Here is a 20,278-nt window from a genome sequence, read left to right on the forward strand (position 1 = left end):
TGGCATAAAAAATAAGGTCCCATTTAAAACAATCAATTTGACTTGATCTTGGCCATCCAAAGTCAAGGGGATGTGATCAATGTATAGATCTTTTTAAACCCTATAACTTTTGTTTGAAACATTTTTCTCAAAAATGCTTTGCTTTCGGGATGTTAAACCATTTCTAAACTTTTGATACACTCTACATATATACACGATAGATACTTTTAATCTATGAGAATGTTTCTTATTTTTCTTATTCTAAATATTACATTAATGTCAATTAATGTTTTTAGTACTGTATTATACTGTGATCTAGCAGCGCTAAGTATTTACTTTTCTTGAGCGTATTATCATATGAATATATGTATTTTTGGATGTGTTATTTGCTATTTAACATTTTATTTGACTATATATTTTGAGTTATGCAAATTTAAACAATAGCATAGTATTTTGCTAATGTGGTCCTCTCTGGATATTGATTATTTATGATCTCTTTTTTGAGGTTTTCATATCAAAATAATTATTTGATAATCAATTGTAGCTCTACTGTTAATCTATAGTTTATACATGTATTATTTTTAGTACTGAGATTTTTAGTTCTAAGCAGTTTATATGTAGAAGTTATGTGAATGTATATACATTCATTTGCATACATTTTAAATGTTTTACTTTTTTGTAACCAAATACTGTTTTCTAAATAAAACTAATATTTTAAGATTGTTTTTATGAAAGGCCACATTACCCACATTTTTTTCTTTTTTATGCAATGTCGCCACATTTTTATTATATAGTATCCTAAGTAATAAATATTTCGTAACTTTGAGTCCAGAATCGATTCAACAACATTTTAACGAATGTAATTGTCAAGTTTTAAACTTAAACATTGATTATTAACAAAATTATTGTGTAAAATGTAACTGAGGTGCTATAATATCACCTTCTTCTCTTAAGTTCTATTCGAGGAGAATTTATATTTTTAGCGCCTTTTTTTATCTACTTTTTTAAAAAGGTAATCTTTTATACAAATGATACATAAAATTTTGTAGAATTTAACTTGGCGTTGTTGATATCAAATCTTTTATATAAATGATACATAATAATTAAAGTTAAGTAAATAACAAAGATGGTATCACTTTACTTTAATTTGACGGAATTTAACTTGATTAGTTAAGATTGTACATTTGTAGTGAGTTTTAATTCTTATATTAATTTAGTACAATACTTTTTTCGAGAAGTAATAATTTTTGACAGAAAATTAAAGCTGTCATTACTTGAATTGGAATAAGAGGACTTTCGATAAGAATATTTCTGAAGAAGATTTTTACTGCACTAAAATGTAATTTTATAAAAAAAAGGGGATGTATAAACATCTATGACATGATATATTTCACATATAATTATAATTTCATATATAATATGTTTATGAATGTTATACGTGTTTGTGTATGTTTATACATATTTATGCATGAAACATTTTTTAACGAGGGCACATAAGTTTATTTTCGTTCGATCCTCTTTTGTATTAAGTTATAAACAAATAAAATGTTACGCTCGCTGTGCGTTATCCGCTTCATGTAATCAAATTTGTATGAAACTATTACATTATTTTATTATTTATATGTTATAATAAACAAACAGCAATATAACGGCATTCATTACATGTTATGTAATAATTGTTTCATTGTTATTAATATTATGTAATTGTTTATATTAATATTATGTAATTTAAATTATGGTTTTAACGTCGTTTAAATTATGGTCTTTATCCGCGACGTCGCGAGCTGTGTGCCAGTTAAGCTTCAAATTGTTGAGCGCGACAATTTGTACTTGAATGAGAATTTACGGACAAATGAGTATTACTTATGCTATAGAAGAATATTACTAGTGAATTCAGTCGCTTGCATTACAAATTATATCAGTGCATACTAAAAGCTATTCCAAGGAATTAGTGAAGTTAAATGTAAAAGTGGTAATTGTTGAGCTTAGCCTTCACACTTCCGATGTTGATTATGTTCATTCGATGGGTTTTTGCACGAAATGAACAAATTTGATAAAATATCGCTCTGTAATAGATAGAGGAGATATTAATCGTTACAATGAAGACTATTCAGATTAGGAAATCTATATCATCAATGGCATAGAGATAAACATGAAAACATGTAAGTATTATCTGCTTCGCAATATTATACAAATTCTTTGTTTTAAAAATAAATTCTCTGCTTTAGATTTATATTATATTTTATATTGATAAGGATCCGAATTGAAGGATCGAAACGTTTACTTTTATTCGTTTTGTTACATTCACGCGAAAATAAAGAGTTTTCTGTGCATCCGAATAGTTTACGGCTCTAATGGGCTTTTTTATATTTTTTACTGATAGATTCTTTCGAACCTCATTTTATATATTTGTTTAAGTGAAGTACTTGCAGTACTGGGCATTTTAATTTTTTTTATTGTTTTCCATAGGGAATAGCTACTGTCCGCTCTTGTTGAGAGATTCTCAAGATAGTTCTTATTAATGTTTTTCTTTATTAATCTATTTAATGCTGATATGATTAAAAGTGTTCTTATCTGTTGGATGATTTTTGCTATACACGTCTTGTTCTACTTCTTTCTCTTATCATCTCTCTAATTTCTACTGGGTAACATGTTTCCTGTATCATAATGTTATTTGGAGTTGGCGTTGAGTTTTTTGCTGCTTTACAAATTGTTTCAGTCAGGCATTGTGCTTGTTTATTTACCTCTTCTATAGATTTAAGTCTTACTTTCAGATTTATCATTTGGTCCAAATCCTCCCTGAATTTGTCCTAGTTCGTGTGCTTGTTAGTAAGCGTAGTTCTTTTTTTCTTTCATATGAGGAATTTAGCGTTAGTATTATAGGCACATGGTTCGAGGAGAGATCATCTATATTATCAATTTCGGTATAGCTTATTGAAACTCTTTTCGTTATATAGAAGTCAATTAGATCCGGCATCCTGTCCTTGTCCTTTTTCGCCAACATGTTGGTTTACCTGAGGAAAAGAATTCGCACTTAATGATCTTAATCGCTTTCAATAGCGCTCTACCCTTTAAAATAATTAACCGAGACCTCCATACTGTATGCTTGGCATTGAAGTCTCCTTCGATTATAAAGCGTGATCCCAATTTTCTCAATACTTCCTCGAATTGTATTTCTTTAATGTTATGTCGAAATGGACAATATGCTGCTATATTAAGATCCGCGTTGTTGTGTTGCATCGTGATCATAGTGGCCATAGGAATTCCTTTCTAATTTCCTCCTGCGCAAAGTGCTTTACATTGTTTTTGACAATAATGGCTGATCCTGCATGAGCTTTATCATTGAGATGAGTCGTGTGATACCTTAAAACCAAACATCTTTAGGTGGCTTTTGCTAGTTAAATGCATTTCCGAAATTAATGCAATGTCTACATTCTTTTGTTTTAAGAAAATTTATCGTTTTTTGCTTTTTAAAGTCAGGCCATTCGCGTTCCAGATTATTATCCTAAATGATGTATCTCTATTCCTTGTGTTGACATAATTTTCAGAAATCTGCATATTTCCTTTTTCCGTTTTCTATCGCTCAGTATTAATATGCATTTGCTGAATTTTTTAACATGTTCCACATATCTTGATGACTTATTGTATTATTTAGTCCTTCCTTTGATTCTATTAAGAGCGTGGTTTTCTTTTTTATTATTCTAGCATAAGATTCGGATGAGGTTACTTTTTTAGCAGATGTTCCATTTGCTGGATTCGCTGTGTCATTTTTGGTTGGGATATTAGTTTTTCTTTGTACATTGGACATCCCTTCCAGTTCATCGTGTGCTTCCCTCCATAATTAGCGCACTTGCATTTAGCATTTTTTTATTTTTTGCAATCTGAAGAGAGATGTTTCCCTCCACATTTGACACATTTAATTTTTCTCTGGCAATAGTTCTGCGTGTGTTCCAGACTCTGGCACCTTTTACATTGCGGTATTTCTTTCTTAATTCAAGGTGGCTCAATTTTGACTTTACTGTGTTCTATCTTATATACTTCCTTGTTATTTGATTTAAGTGAGATTCATAATTCATCTGTTCATCATTTTTTGTACCTTGCATCGTTTTGACTAATGCCTCTAGGTAGTTAATTCTTTTCTCCGCTTGTCTCCATACTTTCTATAAAAGGATCTCATTTTGCGTTTGTGTACGAAAGCATTTATATTATCACCAAGCAATGGTTGCCCCCCTCCTTCCAGAATTGGGTAATCTGCGCGACAGGAAGATATGTACAATGCTACGCATAATATACGCATAAAATGCAAAAAACATATAGAAAACACAGAAAACTTATAAAACTCTTCTAATCTAAAATAACCTATAATTTTATTATAGATTAGACTATAGTCTTATTCGTCGGTTTCATCGCTTTTGAATAAGTTTTATTAATACACATATGTATACATATAGGCCGGTATTCATAGTTGATTTTTTATATTTGAGTACAGTCTTAAGATGTCATCAAAGTGCAACATTAGTATCTTAAGATATTACTTAAGATGGTCTTAAAATATAAGAATCAACTAAGAATATCGCCTATAGATACAAAGAAATTAAAATATGAGCTATGAAGAACGATATTCACAATTTCATGTGTTTCATGATCATGGACAAATGTTTGTATTTTGTCTTGTATGCAAAATGGTTATAAAATATAATAATGAGAACAGTAAGAATTGTGACTGCGATGCGAGCAAACGCTGCGACTACATTTATACTGTAGTCACATGCGCATGCATTTTAAGTATTTTTCATTGAAATATAGAAGGCACGAAATTTGATTAATGAGTTTACAACATATTAAAAATAATAAAAACTGAAAAGATTAGATAGACCCTTCTGGATTTCTTTTCTTCTTCCTTCCTCTATCATTTTTTGCTAATAAAATAAAGCTATATATAATAATATAACCTTAAGCGAAATTTTCTGCATGAAAGAAGTTTTGTACAGCAGAAAACCTTATTTAATTATCTGTGCAGAATACTCGAGTTTCCTGCGCATAAAATTCTACTCATAAAACTTAAGGTATTATGTATACCCAACCCTGCCTCTGTCTAGGGACGTACGATTTGTCACGTGAAGCGAGGTCCACGTTACCTTTCCCCTAGTCAAAGGGCGATCGACTTTCTGCTAGACAAGGGGGAGTGAACTTTGCTTCACGTGGAAAGTCATACGTTTCTAGGGAGGGGAGAGGTGGGTTGAACCTCTTTTCACGTGGGAAGTCGTATGCCTGTAATATATAGAAATAAGACATTATAATTTTTTTTAAATAATTTTTTTCACACAATAATTTTTTCTCACAATTTTTTTTTTAAATTTATTTGCTAATAACTTTTGAACAAATAGTGATTGCCTAAAACTTTTTGGAAGTCACTTACAAGGAGATGGTACGAAATGCGAAATATGAATTGGAATGTGTTATTCCATGCCTATACCATTTGAAAAACGGGGTCGAGAGTATAAAAAGTAAAAGGATGCATGGACTTTTGTTTTTTATTTATTTTATTCATTTTATATTTATTTTTTTCATCATTATATAAAAGTCATCATTATCATTATATAAAAGTCGGACATTGTCGTACAATGTTGTAGGTTTTTTTTGTGAGAAAACTAACTGTGCGTGTATAAGAGTCAAGTAAAACGAGCATTTTCGTTTACCATCACATGGTTCAAGATCAAGTACCTGTTCTCTCATGCGCGTATGTGTACTTAGAAAACTATTAGCTTTTGGAACTACGTAAGGTTCTCTTGAGTTAGTTTTCTTACGAATACTGATCGGTGAGGAAGTCTCTCAATTCTTGTTTGTTTATTTCGATACACTGACATTGCATTTTATAAACGTGGATCCTTTCTTGATAGAGCAAGTTAAATACTGGCAAAATCTAAAGAAGATTTAACCGATAGCATATTTCAAAGGTAAATATTTTGTAGATTTTTTAAGCATATTTTTACTAGAACATTTGTCTAAAAAACCAATGTACATACGTAATACCTACGTTTTTTTAATTGCTGAAAACATCATTGCCATTTAAAGTAAAATGATTGCCATGTATGACAATGCCATGGTGACAATGTATATGTTACGGAGAAGTCTACAAGTAATGGATACGGTTTCAAGTTCGTGAAACTGAGTTTAGAAGTGATCACAATATTTATTTGACTGATGTGCTGCACCGGATGTATCGTCTGCTAAGCTTTCATGAACATTCTGGAATCGTATTCATTACTAGATTGTTTTCCGCTGCATATAATTTATCACCATACACGGTAATTATCCTATGATGAATATCAATTGGCATGATGCTTTCAGCATTTAAAAAACGTATTACTGCACGTTGTTTTCTATCAAGCAAATTTTTCAGTAAAAACGCCATTTTTCCAGAATTATTTCGTTTTCTCTAAAGAAAACATAATAAAAATCTAGAGACTAATTGATCAATTACGATTGGAATTTATTCCGAACAATCCTAATATGTTTATTCTGAATGGTAAAAAACTCTATACTCGTTAAAAGGAGGTCGGACACATGTGACATCGCATACGTAATCAATTTTAAATATGTATAAGTTATACAATATAATAGATTTTTTTATACCGAGAATGATTGCTACAGTTCCTGCTACCTTTTCGTTTGACTAAACTAATATCTTCTAAAATATGTAAAAAATATTAAAATTTCAAATTTGTTCAAAATTAGAGCGATTAAGATTATATACATAGTAAGACATTTTTGTTCTTTTAGTTGTCGCTGAGGTTAAATGATGAACATGTGTGCTGTGCTGCTATAATAAATGAGGAATGGGCTGTGACAGCAGGTCATTGCATGAAAATGTAAGTAAAATAACAAATTTAGAAATAATGATTTGTTAATCATTAATAAAAAGTTAATGTATATTGTAGAACTGACGATCCTATAAAAGAGATTACCTTATGTAGTGGATCTTCCATTCTTTATGAGAATTGTACCGTACATAACGTAATCAACTTTTTCATACATGAAAGCTTTAACAACGATATCAATGACTATGACATCGCTGTTATACAAGTAACACCTGCATTCATATATAATGATCATACTAAAGCGGTTGACTTGGCGTCAAATAAAAATGTTCTTAGGAAATGGGGTATAGTCTGCGGTTGGGGATTCTATCTGGTAATAATAAAGTATTCCGACTTAAAATAATATTGGCTATTTAAACTGTCATTCTTTTAATTTACTTAACATCTACAGGATGTTCGGTAACGATTCTTTCGTGAGCATGGGAACCTAACGCGGGAAAACGTTTTCTTTTGCCGCTTATGTGTTGCTTGGAATAAACAACTCGCGGAATTAATCAATCTACGAGATTGAATGATCGTAAAGATCCTCAAATAAGAGATTGGACACCATACATTTGGTATAACTATATTTTTGAGGACCTGGTTAAGAGAATCCCAAAGTCGTCTGTTTTATTGACTAAACACGTATAATTTTTGTGATATATTTTTGCATATACTTTTTTTTTACACTTGAAAATCCCAGAATTAAAGCAGAATAACGGAACGATTAGGAAACAAGGATCTATATGGTCAAGCTAGATTTTTTTGGTGCTAAAATAATTCTGTGTGAATTTATATACTACATATATGTAGTCTTTTTTTTACTAACTGCGCGCCGAAATTATTTTCGATCTTAAAACGCAAGCCGATTAAACTATTGCTGTAACATCAATAAATTAAATTGACAAGCAATTTAATAGTTTGATGCTCTATTAGTATCCTATTAGAGAAATTTTAATAAAAATATGTGTTGAAAATATGTGAATAAATTTCGATCTGTAAAAGAAAAGACTATATATATCATACATGTATTTATATTAATTATGTATATGTATTGATTATGTATATGAATTCACACAGATTTATTTCAGCACTAAAAATCTAATTTTATTTTTAGTTTTTTTATTGAAAACTTTATTTAAAGCTATACCATGGGCGTATCGTGTAATTATTTTCGGGGGAAAGGATTTCAATCAACTCAGGGTACCGTGCACCAATCGGAATGAAAAAGGATTTTGCTATTGCACTGAACAGAATGTCACTGCATCAATTTTGTTGTTGTGATTTACAACAATTTTTAATGTTGTAAAAATAGTCAAATGGAATTCATTAATATTATTAATATTACTATATATATAATATTGTTCTTCTTTTAAAAAAAGTATTTAAAATGTTACTTTTTTAAATACTTTTTTTAAAAGAAGAACAATACTATATATATAGTTACTACTAGAATGTATTAATTATAGCGTATATTCTGTTTTTCAGGACAAAAAATCTTACAAAAATTTTCCTTACGTATCACATATTAAAGCTCGAACTAACAGAAGTATTAAAAATTATTTATATGATCTTATAATGAAAAGAAAAAATATTATAACAGCAAGAACCTCACACAAAGTAAAAAGGAAAATTGTATGTTTTTTACATTTAATAAACATCGCCAATTCAAAATAAAATATTTTCATTAGTAAAGTGAAAAATTATTAGACACCAACTAATGTGAGTGGATGTGTGCTATTTCAGGATGTGTGCTAACGGGACCCTCTCCAAATGAAATAATTATTTAAAAATTTCGGGTGAGGGGAGTTTATCCTCTCTCCCCTCCATAAAGCATATCTATTAATACGTGTTTGTGAAGTAAAGTTTATGTCGAGAATGAAAAAAAAATTGAAATTGGGATTTTCACTTTTATAGTTTAATATGGCGTCTAGAACTATCAAGTCTTGTCAACAGTTGCTTAATATGTATAAAAGTGTCATGAGCGCAATTGCACATGACCTAATAAATGATAACGCGTTTAAGGTAAGAAACCGAATTATGAAACTGAAAAAAGAATAAGAAAATGAAAACAAGATTATGAAATATGAAAACTAAATTAAAATTCATTAAATGAAAACTAATGCTCGATGCGAAACCCAAGTATTCACGGAAAAATGAGTGTGAAGTTTTAAAAAATAAAATATTGAATATTTATCAAACATTTAATAAATAGTATAGTCAGCAAGTAAAATCGTTTATTCGAAATTTTTGGAATCCTCGCAATCTTCGGAAGGTTTATACAGTTTAGAATGATAAATATCGTAAAAACATTGGAAACATAACATCAATTTACAATGAGCATTGTATAAAGCCAATGTTCTTACATATGCATATTTTTTAAATATTGTAATTGGAAAACATATTGTGCTGTATTAGACCAGAGAAATTCGTAGTATCGACAGTATCAGACAACGTTATGAGTTAAAAAGGAGACAAATAGATACGGAGACAGTAATATGTGGAAAGGGGAAGGAGAGAAGTATTCGGAATAGGAAAAGGAATGTATGAGATGTTAGAATATGTTTCCGGCAGAGATTCCGTATCATTTTGCTTGTTAATTCCATGTTTCTTTTTATACGGACCATTTCTGATATTAATTGTTGTAAGAGGATTCAATGTCCAAAATTTTAACGTTATCCCATTTAAAATTGTGATCAATGCGGTGGTTGGAAATCACTGATGACGGTTTAGACCTTCTATTAATATCGGAAGCTTATTCCTATAATCTTGTCTTTAATTGTCTTTTTGTTTGACTCATATAACTAGCATCTCAATTATCACAAGAGATCTTATAGATTACGTTTTGATTACATAATGGATCCAACCCAATCTTTCCTTTTTAAATAAAATTTTTAAGTAAATTCGGAATAGGCTAATTTATAGTTGTATTAACAATTGGAGAGAATTTCTCAAATATGGATTTCACGTAAAAAATTGTGAAAAACTTCTCCTTAACTTTTTTTTTTAACAGTTCTGTTGATATTATCCATATAAAATTTAATTCTTTTCTGTACAGAGGAAAAGATGAATTGTAGTGGATATCCATTATTTAAAAAAATGTTGATAGCATTAATTAGATTGGTTTGCTGGAAACGAGGATGACATATAAGTGTATTATTTTATTCACAAATCCGTAGATTACGCCTCTTTTATAATAAAAAAGTGGATGGTGTGAATTAAAATTGAGAAATCTGCCAGAAAAAGTTGTCTTGCAATATCCGTTAAAAACAAAGCTCTGTTTCTCAACCAATAACATAATGTCCGAAAAACTTAATCTACCGTTAATGTCAATCTCCATAGTAAATTGTAATCTAATATGTAAAGAGTTAAAAATTTTCAAAGTATTATTAATGCTCTCTGTTGGAGCCACTAAAATGATGTCATCCACATATCGAAAATAAAACAACAATCGTATAGGTAATCTCAATTGCAATTTCTTCCTGCATAACTATATCAGTAACAATTGGGGACAAAGGTGACTCCATAGGAGTCCCTAAGATTTGTAAAATTTTTTGTTAAACATAAAAAAAGTGGAATTTAACACTAAACCGAATAACAATCAAAAATTCTTCCAAAGGGATTTTCTTGAAAAACTATCCATCATCATCGCCATTGGTGATTTCCAACCACCGCATTGATCACAATTTTAAGTGGGATAATGTTGAAATTTTGGACATTGAATCCTCTTACAAGAGATTAATATTGGAAATGGTCCATATAAAAAAACAGAAACATGGAATTAACAAGCAAAATGAAAATCTCTGCCGGAAGCATATTCTAACATCTCATACATTCCTTTTCCCTTTCCTAATATTTCTCTCCTTTCCCTTTCCACATATATATATATATATATATATATACAGTCTCCGTGTCTCCTTTTTAACTCATAACATTGTTTGATACTGTCGATGTTACACGTTTCTCTGCTCTAATGCAGCACAATGGCTTATAAAATTTTTATATTCATTGCATTATTCTTTTACTTTTGACTTACAACAATTTGATTGAAGAAATTATTTATAGTTTTGTACGTTAAATATGCTCATTTATTAACTCGTTCATTTTTAATCTACAATTGATATTAATGTTAACATAATTCTAACAGTTTTTCTATGTATTATATGTTTAAAAATTTTTTCTTTTGTTTGTCTATTTTTAATTATTGTTACTTGTTTTTTTTATACACGGTAATTATTTATTAATTGTATTCGGAACTTAACTGGGTTTTTTGAAAGCTTTCTTTTAAATAGTTTGCTTTTCATACAAGAAAAATGCGAATATTACGAACGTCCCGATTATATTGAGCGGTTTCAACATCTCACTTTTAACATCTCAATGGACCACATATTCGTAACCAAGAAGGATAAGCATTTGATACGTATCTACTTTTTTAAGCTACTTTATAACATACAGAATACTGTTTTTGTAATGTAAGAATCCGACATTTATTGTAACATTATTTTAACATTGAAAATGACCCGATAGGGTCGAGTACGTTTGTACTTTTAACTAATCTAGTTTTAAATATTAAACTTTTAGTTTTAATTAGCTTGTAGCCCTTGTTATTACCTATATTTGTTATATTTATTTGTATTTGTAAATATGTTATTAAATAAAAATAATAGTTATTAATCATTATTAATCATATTATTAATCATCAGTGATAATGTACGGTTATAATTGTACAATTTCTGTCGTTGGATCAAGCGACGAATAACTAAGTCTAATAGAGAGCGCATAAGTCAATTGTAAATAGGAAATATAAGATTTAAGAACCACAAAACGCGGGAATCGAATGGAGGACAGTGCGCACAGGAAGAAGGCATATATAGAATGCGTCACCAAAATCCGAACAAATTTCAATTTAAATTTTTCGCTATATTGGCTTCCGCCAGAGGTTGTTGACGTCCGAGAAAGCCTGATGCTTCTAGTAAACAGTCATATTCTCAAAATGGCCGCGATGTTGAAACCAAATACGGAGTATCGAAGAGTTGTGATTGAAGGCCTTCGCGCTAGGCGCTCAGCCCAACGGAAATAATTCGGTTTTTTGGATATCCAAGCTCAACTGTTTATGACATTGTGGCAAAATATACGGCTTTAGAACAATCCAACGAAGGTTCCAGTATGCCAGCGAGAAAGAGTCACTCGAAAGAACGCACCGCGAGGATCCCTGCAGTCGTTGAAAGAGCTCAAGCGCTGATTTCGGATGACCCAGGGCAATCGTTGCGAAAATTAGCATCGATTGTTGATGTAAGCGAGCTAACAATGCGTCGAATTGCCGAGGAGGACCTTCGATACAAATCGTACACATTAAAGATACGACAGATGCTCTCTGAGGCTGCCAAGACAAGCCGAGTTGCTCGCCTCGGCTCCCATTCTGGTCTCCCAACAGCTCAAATTTAAATCCCTTGGATTACTACGTATAGAGCATAGTTGAAAGGGTCACAAACAAGTTTTGATATCTCAATATGACTTCATTAAGAACCGATATTGAGGCAACATTCGTCGCATGGACAGCGCTACATTACAGCGCGCGTGCGAACGCTTCAGATCGAGAATAAAGATCATTCAAGCTTGTGCGAGAGCGAACCAGAGCGAGAGCGCTGAAATTTTTAAAGTGATGCGGCGTTTGTCTAACAATGTTTCTCGCTAGTTCAAATCCGGCTCGAAGGACCAGAAAATGTGCGAGAATGCACCGCGCGGAAAGGTTCAAGTGAAAGAACGGCACACGGTTGATATGATACACGACAGTAAAGAGAACTTCGTTTCCCCTTTAATTTAACAAAAGAATTTTCTTTAATATGATCAGTTACAGAATCAAAAAATATAATTAATTAAATATTAGATTAACTAAATATCAAATGCGGTCACCTTTTCCAAAATTGTATTTGGAATCGCGGTGATGGAAAATCTCGGCGATTTTCTCGGCACTTTTGAAAAGATTCGTTTTATAGCGGCTTTCACTAAGCGGTTGGCACGGCGGTTTTACGAAGCGATATAGTAGCGAGACTATAACTCTAAGAACTCGAAGAACTTTTAGAAGTGAGAACTCTAAGAAGTCTAAGAATTCTAAGCGGTGTAAACGGTTTAAGCGGTGTAAACTATCTAAGCAATCTGCCCAGGAGGAACGGCGAGATCGAAGCATTTATTGCTTTCGGTCTGGGCTTTCTTCTTGGGAGAAATCCAATTAAATTTTGCCACAATCGTAATTATCACGTGGCATTGGTTGTACAAAATTGATTGGCGCTTTCGATTCTTTTCCAACGACGTTCAACGTAACAGTCATGCGTGACAGAAAATCCGTACGCGGGATTGGTGACAGCGCGTGACGTATTCGTCGGAGCGCGGTGCTCGCGTGCGCGAATTGAATTGTTCTAGAACTTTCGATGGTCCGTTGCCGGTGCCTGTTTGCGTGTACCGAATTGTTTTGAAAAGACTAAAGAACAATGAATCCCTGACTTTGACGAGGCTTAATGTCAGGCTCGAGATGAAATCGCGAGCTCGCCTTGTGCGTGCGTTCAATAACAATTACTGTCGGTCGACCGAAGGAATTCTTACCTTTTTTTCGAATTACCGATCTCAAACATTCCCGCCCGCCTCGTCATCTCCGTGACGATATATGTATAAGGTTACGCATAGAGATTACAAAAAAAACAGTAAACGCGTAAATAAGACAAGCGATACAATGAATTCGTGGAAGAACTTGAGCCGTAAACGAGAGTTATCTGATAAATAACATTGAAGAAATGATTCACGAAAGTACACGCAATCAATTCAAGCTCTCTTTTACATTTGATGCATTCGCGTGCGAGATAAACGCAGTAGCATCTTCTGGCAATAGAACTAATTTGACTAGAGGACGAATTAATTCGGATGAGGCGGTTTTGACTGTGACCACTCGCACTACGCCGTCGTCTCCAGGATGTAGCTGCGTGATCCGTGCCAGTGGCCACTTATTTGGCGGTGTGAGCTCGGACCGAAGGATGCATAGCGATCCAATGCGTGGTGGCAAAGCATCCTTGGTCCATTTCGGTCTGGTAGACAGAGTGTGTAAGTACTCGCGTGACGAAGAGACTCGGAGCATCTCTCGAAGTTGCCGGTCGGCGCCCGAAAAATTGGTGCCGCAATCGGAGTAGATGTCCGTGCACAGTCCTCGGCGAGATGTGAAACATCTCGACGGAGAGCAGCCAGAAGGGCGTCGGTGGTGTAAGCTGAAACAGCCTCGAGATGAATGGCCTTGGAGCTAAAACAGATAAAGACAGCGATGAACGTTTGTGAGCGCTGTGCCCACGCCCTTTGCTCGTCCTGATAAAGATAGGCCCGGCGTAGTCGATGCCCACGTGAAGAAATGGTCGTGCAGGAGTCACTCTTCCTGGAGGAAGGTTTCCCATTTTCGGTTGCGGAGTGGCACCCCTCCACCGTGTGCATGTCACGCACTGATGCAGTCATCGCTTGACCACCGCTCGGCCTTGTGGAATCCAGCGGGAGACGTGACCTCGAATCCAGTGGAGCGTGACCTTGGAATCTGACCACAAGATCACTGGCGTTGCAACTAGTTTTAGCACAGAGCGCGTGTGCACGAGTACACTTGACAGTACGGCGGCGGCGCAGAGTTCGAGTCGCGGGAGAGAAACAGGTTCGATCGGCGCGACCTTGCTTTTGGCTGTCAACAATAGAGTCTTTCGTCGTTCGCTGCGTAGTCCGGATCAGCCAATTAGAGCCCCTTTAGATGTGGCCACTCCATTCTGATCCTTGTGTGAGAGCCTTGGTAAAGAGAAACACGTGGCAGAATAAAGGCTCCGACTTTGAAGTCGGTCCCTGTGGTTAACGAGGTCAGCTTGAGCGTCACCTTTCCCCTGCTGGGCCCGGAGCTTTTGCCGCTGATGCCGATGACTTCGATTGCGGATCGAGAGCGTGGCAAGCGTAGGCGCTGGACCAGAGCCTCGGAGATCAGAGAAATTTCCGAACCTTGGTCGATGAGCACGCGTGTGGTATGCCGATTGCCGTGACGATCAGCGACGGAAACTCGCGCAGTTGCGAGTAAAATAGCCTTGTGGTCATTGTCGCGGCGCACTGCCGACAGTGAGCTGAGGTTTCGGTGAAGCGTACGCGTCGTGTAACATTGAGTGGTGACGAGACTTGCACGCGGCGCACGTTTTCGTCGACTGGCACTTTGCGAATGTATGAGAGCCGAGGCAGTTGAAGCACAGCTTGTGAGTATCGGCGACGGCCTTGCGGTCGACCGCGGATTTTTTCTTGAATTCTTCACACACCATCACGTGGTGCTTACCCTTGCATAGGATGCATTGAGAAGACTCGGTGTGTTTCTTGACGTGATGCGACTTGGCAGATCGCGACGGGTTGTCGGCGACCTTGAGCGATTTTGGTTTGGCGGCTTTGAGAGTACGTGCCCTTTGGTTTATGAAGTTCATTAGCTCTTTAAGAGTGGGCATGTCGCTCGAGGCGCTTGAGAGTGACTCCCACTCCAGGCGAGTTCTTGGATCGAAGAGCTCAACGACAAGATGATTTAGTAGATCGAAGCCATGAGAGTCGATAGGCCTGTCAATGCTCTCCTGGCCGTTGATTATCCTGGTCACGGCGTTGAAGACGCGGTTGAGCTCCTCCTCAGTTTCGTTCTTCATCCTAGCCACGGCAGTGAACTTGGAGAAATTGGAGCGTGATAACTCTCTCTTATTTTCGTACTGCTCGCTCAGCAGCTCCCATGCGCGTGGATAGTTGTCTTCGGTCATTGCTAACGGTCGAATCAGTTCCTCAGCAGGACCCTCCAGATAAATTTTCAGGTAATGAAATTTCTCGATTGCTGAGATTGATGAATTGTCTCCCACAATGGATTGGAAGAGGTCTCGGAATGTAGGCCAGTCTTCGAATGCGCCAGAGAAAGAAATAATCTTGAGGTGAGGCAGCGACGGTTTTCCGAAAGACACATTACCTTCTGTTTTGGAAGCTGAACTTGGTTCCTTCGCCATGAGTTTCGTCCGGTAATCGTTCAGCAGGCTGCGCTGCAGCACGTACGTGTTTTCGGCGGAATCGACAAATTGAGAAGTGTTGTACTCACTCTGATCGAAGGCGTCCTTGTAATGTACTCGAATAAGCTTGTGTTGCTTTTCGAATTCCGTCCACATCTGGTCGAGAAGCGCCAAGCGGGTTTCGACATTGTGGAGGGTGATGTTGGCCGTCCCCAATTTCTTCAAATTGGTTATTGACCTGGCCATACGATCATGGATGTCACTCTGGGCGCTCAGCAAGGCGTCTATTTCGTCACTCATGATTTCACTTGCGAATTCTTCTTTCTCTGATTTTCTTGATAATACGCGCACTGAACGCGATGCACTCGACACTGCGGATGCCGGCGAAGATCCGGCTCGAAGGACCAGAAAATGTGCGAGAGCGAACCAGAGCGAGAGCGCTGACGTGAAAGTGATGCGGCGTTTGTCTAACAATGTTTCTCGCTAGTTCAAATCCGGCTCGAAGGACCAGAAAATGTGCGAGAATGCACCGCGCGGAAAGGTTCAAGTGAAAGAACGGCACACGGTTGATATGATACACGACAGTAAAGAGAACTTCGTTTTTAATTTAACAAAAGAATTTTCTTTAATATGATCAGTTACAGAGTCAAAAAATATAATTAATTAAATATTAGATTAACAAAATATCAAATGCAGTCACCTTTTCCAAAATTGTATTTGGAATCGCGGTGATGGAAAATCTCGGCGATTTTCTCGGCACTTTTGAAAAAATTCGTTTTATAGCGGCTTTCACTAAGCGGTTGGCACGGCGGTTTTACGAAGCGATATAGTAGCGAGACTATAACTCTAAGAACTCGAAGAACTTTTAGAAGTGAGAACTCTAAGAAGTCTAAGAATTCTAAGCGGTGTAAACGGTTTAAGCGGTGTAAACTATCTAAGCAATCTGCCCAGGAGGAACGGCGAGATCGAAGCATTTATTGCTTTCGGTCTGGGTTTTCTTCTTGGGAGAAATCCAATTAAATTTTACACAATCGTAATTATCACGTGGCATTGGTTGTACAAAATTGATTGGTGCTTTCGATTCTTTTCCAACGACGTTCAACGTAACAGTCATGCGCGACAGAAAATCCGTACGCGGGATTGGTGACAGCGCGTGACGTATTCGTCGGAGCGCGGTGCTCGCGTGCGCGAATTGAATTGTTCTAGAACTTTCGATGGTCCGTTGCCGGTGCCTGTTTGCGTGTACCGAATTGTTTTGAAAAGACTAAAGAACAATGAATCCCTGACTTTGACGAGGCTTAATGTCAGGCTCGAGATGAAATCGCGAGCTCGCCTTGTGCGTTCAATAACAATTACTGTCGGTCGACCGAAGGAATTCTTACCTTTTTTTCGAATTACCGATCTCAAACAAAGCTAATGGGGGATATATCGAATAATTGTGCTCTATAGGAATTCCCCAAGTGCCATATAAAAGGATTTTTTGTAATATTTAATTTTTCATTAAAAACATTTTGTTTAAAGAAATTATTCGATTTGTCGGGATTTTGATCGCATCCTGTACATAAATGTACGGTCGGTGTTCCTGAACTGCGTCGTCTGTAGTAACTCTTAACGACAATCAATGATACAAGGTGCGTCCCAAAATTTTCCGAACTTTTGAAATAAAACAACAACGGTTTACTTTTTTTTTCAAATTCAAATTGTTTATTCAAAGTAGTCCCCGTCGGACTCAATACAACGTTTGGCACGATCTAAAAGCATTTCAAATGAGTGTTTTATGTCGTTCAAAGGCACGTCCTTCAGAATAGTGGTACAAGCCCTTTGGATGTCTTCTACGTCCACATACCACTTTCCTTTCATGGACAAATGCATTTTGCCGAATAGGTAGAAGTCACAAGGTGCCATATCAGGCGAATACGGGGAATGGTTGATTGTTAAAATGTGATTTTTAGTCAAAAAATCAGTGACAAGTGTCGAACGGTGAGATGGCGCATTATCGTGTAACAAGCGCCAACTTCCTCCTTCGCGATATTCTGGCCGAATACGACGAATGCGGTGCACCAAACGCTTCAAAACGCTTACATAGAATACAGCATTAACTGTTTGGCCTGCTGGAACGAATTCTTTGTGCACAATACCCTTGGAATCATAAAAACAAATGAGCATTGTCTTCACTTTTGACTTCTCTAAACGCGATTTTTGGGTTTTGGGTCGTTTCGCGCCTTCCATTCCGCGCTTTGACGCTTGGTTTCTGGATCGTATTGAAAACACCACGTCTCGTCACCAGTAACAATGCTATAAAGGAAGTTTTGGTCCTTTTTTGCTTCCTTAATAATGTCCTTTGAATGTTGAATTCGATGCATTTTTTGGTCGTCAGTCAACTTGTGTGGAACAAATCGTGCACAGACTTTTTGTAGGCCAAATGTTCGGTCAAAATGCGATAAATCGTTGATTTGGGGATGTTCAATTCCATTTCCATGTATCTCACTGAAGATTTTGGCTCATGCTTGATGAAATTACGCACAACTTCGATGGAATTTTCGTTAATTGTCGATTTTGGGCGACCTGTATGTGCGTCGTCATTTATGTCCTCACGACCGTTCTTGAATCGCGTATACCACTCATAAACACTGGCACGGGCTACACAATTATCACCATAAACTTGTTTCATCAAATTATGGGTTTCGGTAAATGTTTTACCAAGTTTAAAACAAAACTTAATATTGGCTCTTTGTTCGAAGTTCATTCTCGTACCGATGTATACAACATACTGACACTTGAGACGCCATAACTTCGTTTCCACTGAACCAAATGTCATGAAATTTTTACTGGAAGTCAGCTAGGGATGTACCTTTCAAATCGAACACACGGATCGCGCCACCCGACCTATCCCTATTGAAAAAGTTCGGAAAATTTTGGGACGCACCTTGTATTTATTGCTGATGTCTGATGATTTTAATATGTATATTTCAGAAACAATGTTACAAAGTGACGAAATATGAGATCACAAGTGGATGCTCGTATAGACAAATGTACAAACAGATGTCAAAAAAGAAATTTTCGAATATTTTAAATTCAGAAACTAGATATAGAAATGTCCTGTAACTTGACAAGGGAACCATCTCGGTTTGTATAACAAGTTAGTGAAAATCCTTGATATCAATGAAAGTTGATAAAATGTAAATTAAGGAAAATGATGGGACCGTATATCAGCAGCTAGTCAGAACTTGTGCTGGTAGTCGACATTTCGGCTTTTCGTACTATTTACTACCAGTATTATCAGCGAATTCTGATTAGCTGCTGTTTTTCCGCTTTCTATAATACTTTTTCACCAAAGTGTGAACGCGTTCTTATTTTGTTATTATAATCTCATAGTGACGTCATATTTTCGTCCTGATTATTGTGACTCTAACTCTTGCAACGTCAATGTGACCCTTTGCTATAGTAGTAGCATCACGCGCGTTCGTGCACTTACGTATGCATTCGACGATAGCATTTTTAGTTTCACGCGATAAAAAGTTTACTCTATTACGCCGCGACTAATACCGTCCGTCTTGTATCTTCTGCTTCTTTTCTTTTTCTTCTTAACTCTACTTTAAATCATTATTTTTTTACATAGATACGTTTAATTTGCTCATTTCGACGTGCTTATTTCGCCTGACGCATTTTCCTTTCGAAATTTCCCGTAATACTCTCCTTGAACATATCGCGCATATCATTTCGAGAAGTGCGCCCAAGGTCATTTCGATCCGATCAAGCCACTCGACTGACTATCCAATTATTGGCTAACCAGCAAAAGGAAAATTTCTCCATCGCCTTCATTTGTTTACGAAAAAATCTTTAGTTGATTTCATCTAGACTAGTCCTTCAAGTCCTTTTGCAATCTTTCTTTTTTATTATCAATCTTTCTTTTCGTTTTCTTTTTTTCATGCTAGGAAAGGAACTTTTTTGTGATTGTTGAGATCATGCATTTTCACGGCACGCGGAATTCGCGTTACAAAAAATAATTTCGATATTCTTCCATTGTATCATATCCATTGTATAGTTTTTAAAAAACAATTAAAATAAAGTTTTTTATTCAAACCGTAGGCACAAGTCTTTATATTTTACAATATCTCTTTTATTATTTCCTGCGGATGCACTTGTTTATCGAAGGGGCAGAGAGACACGACGCTAATGAGAATTACTAATGATTCGCGCCCACATCTTGGCTTCGCGTAATATCTCGTTCTTCTTTGCCGAATTAGCGCTTATGTATCAGCGTTCTGATTATCAAGGATATAACGTCGAATTTTATGGATCGATCGCGCAATTAAATCCTTGTAATACATCTTTTATTCCTTCTTTAAACAATTTGCAAAGTTAATATTTATAATTCTTTTTTAATTCTTAGTATCAAGTCGCTTACAT

At 35.6% G+C, this 20,278-nt stretch overlaps 2 protein-coding genes across 4 annotated transcripts in view; one reads left to right on the plus strand and one right to left on the minus strand.

Annotated features, from left to right (window-relative positions):
• Window positions 1-20,278, plus strand: part of LOC105143210 (trypsin) — a 50,503-nt gene that overhangs the window by 1,207 nt on the left and 29,018 nt on the right. For all 3 annotated transcript variants that reach the window (XR_015546911.1, XR_015546912.1, XM_011051344.2), the window contains exons 3-4: window positions 6,763-6,851; window positions 6,921-7,173. Coding sequence is in view for 1 of the 3 variants with exons in the window: in XM_011051344.2 (XP_011049646.1) it covers window positions 6,763-6,851; window positions 6,921-7,173 (342 nt within the window). In the remaining 2 variants the exon portion in view is untranslated. The remainder of the gene's footprint in view (window positions 1-6,762; window positions 6,852-6,920; window positions 7,174-20,278) is intronic.
• LOC147907811 (uncharacterized) lies at window positions 11,583-18,413 on the minus strand. The gene is given in 2 exon segments (XM_087411873.1): window positions 11,583-14,968; window positions 14,970-18,413. Coding segments are annotated over 2 exon segments (1,572 nt in total). The 5' UTR covers window positions 16,169-18,413; the 3' UTR covers window positions 11,583-14,595.

Source organism: Acromyrmex echinatior, chromosome 12 (genome assembly GCF_024713525.1).
Source record: "Acromyrmex echinatior isolate Ae372 chromosome 12, ASM2471352v2, whole genome shotgun sequence".
NCBI classification, from domain to species: Eukaryota; Metazoa; Arthropoda; class Insecta; order Hymenoptera; family Formicidae; genus Acromyrmex; species Acromyrmex echinatior.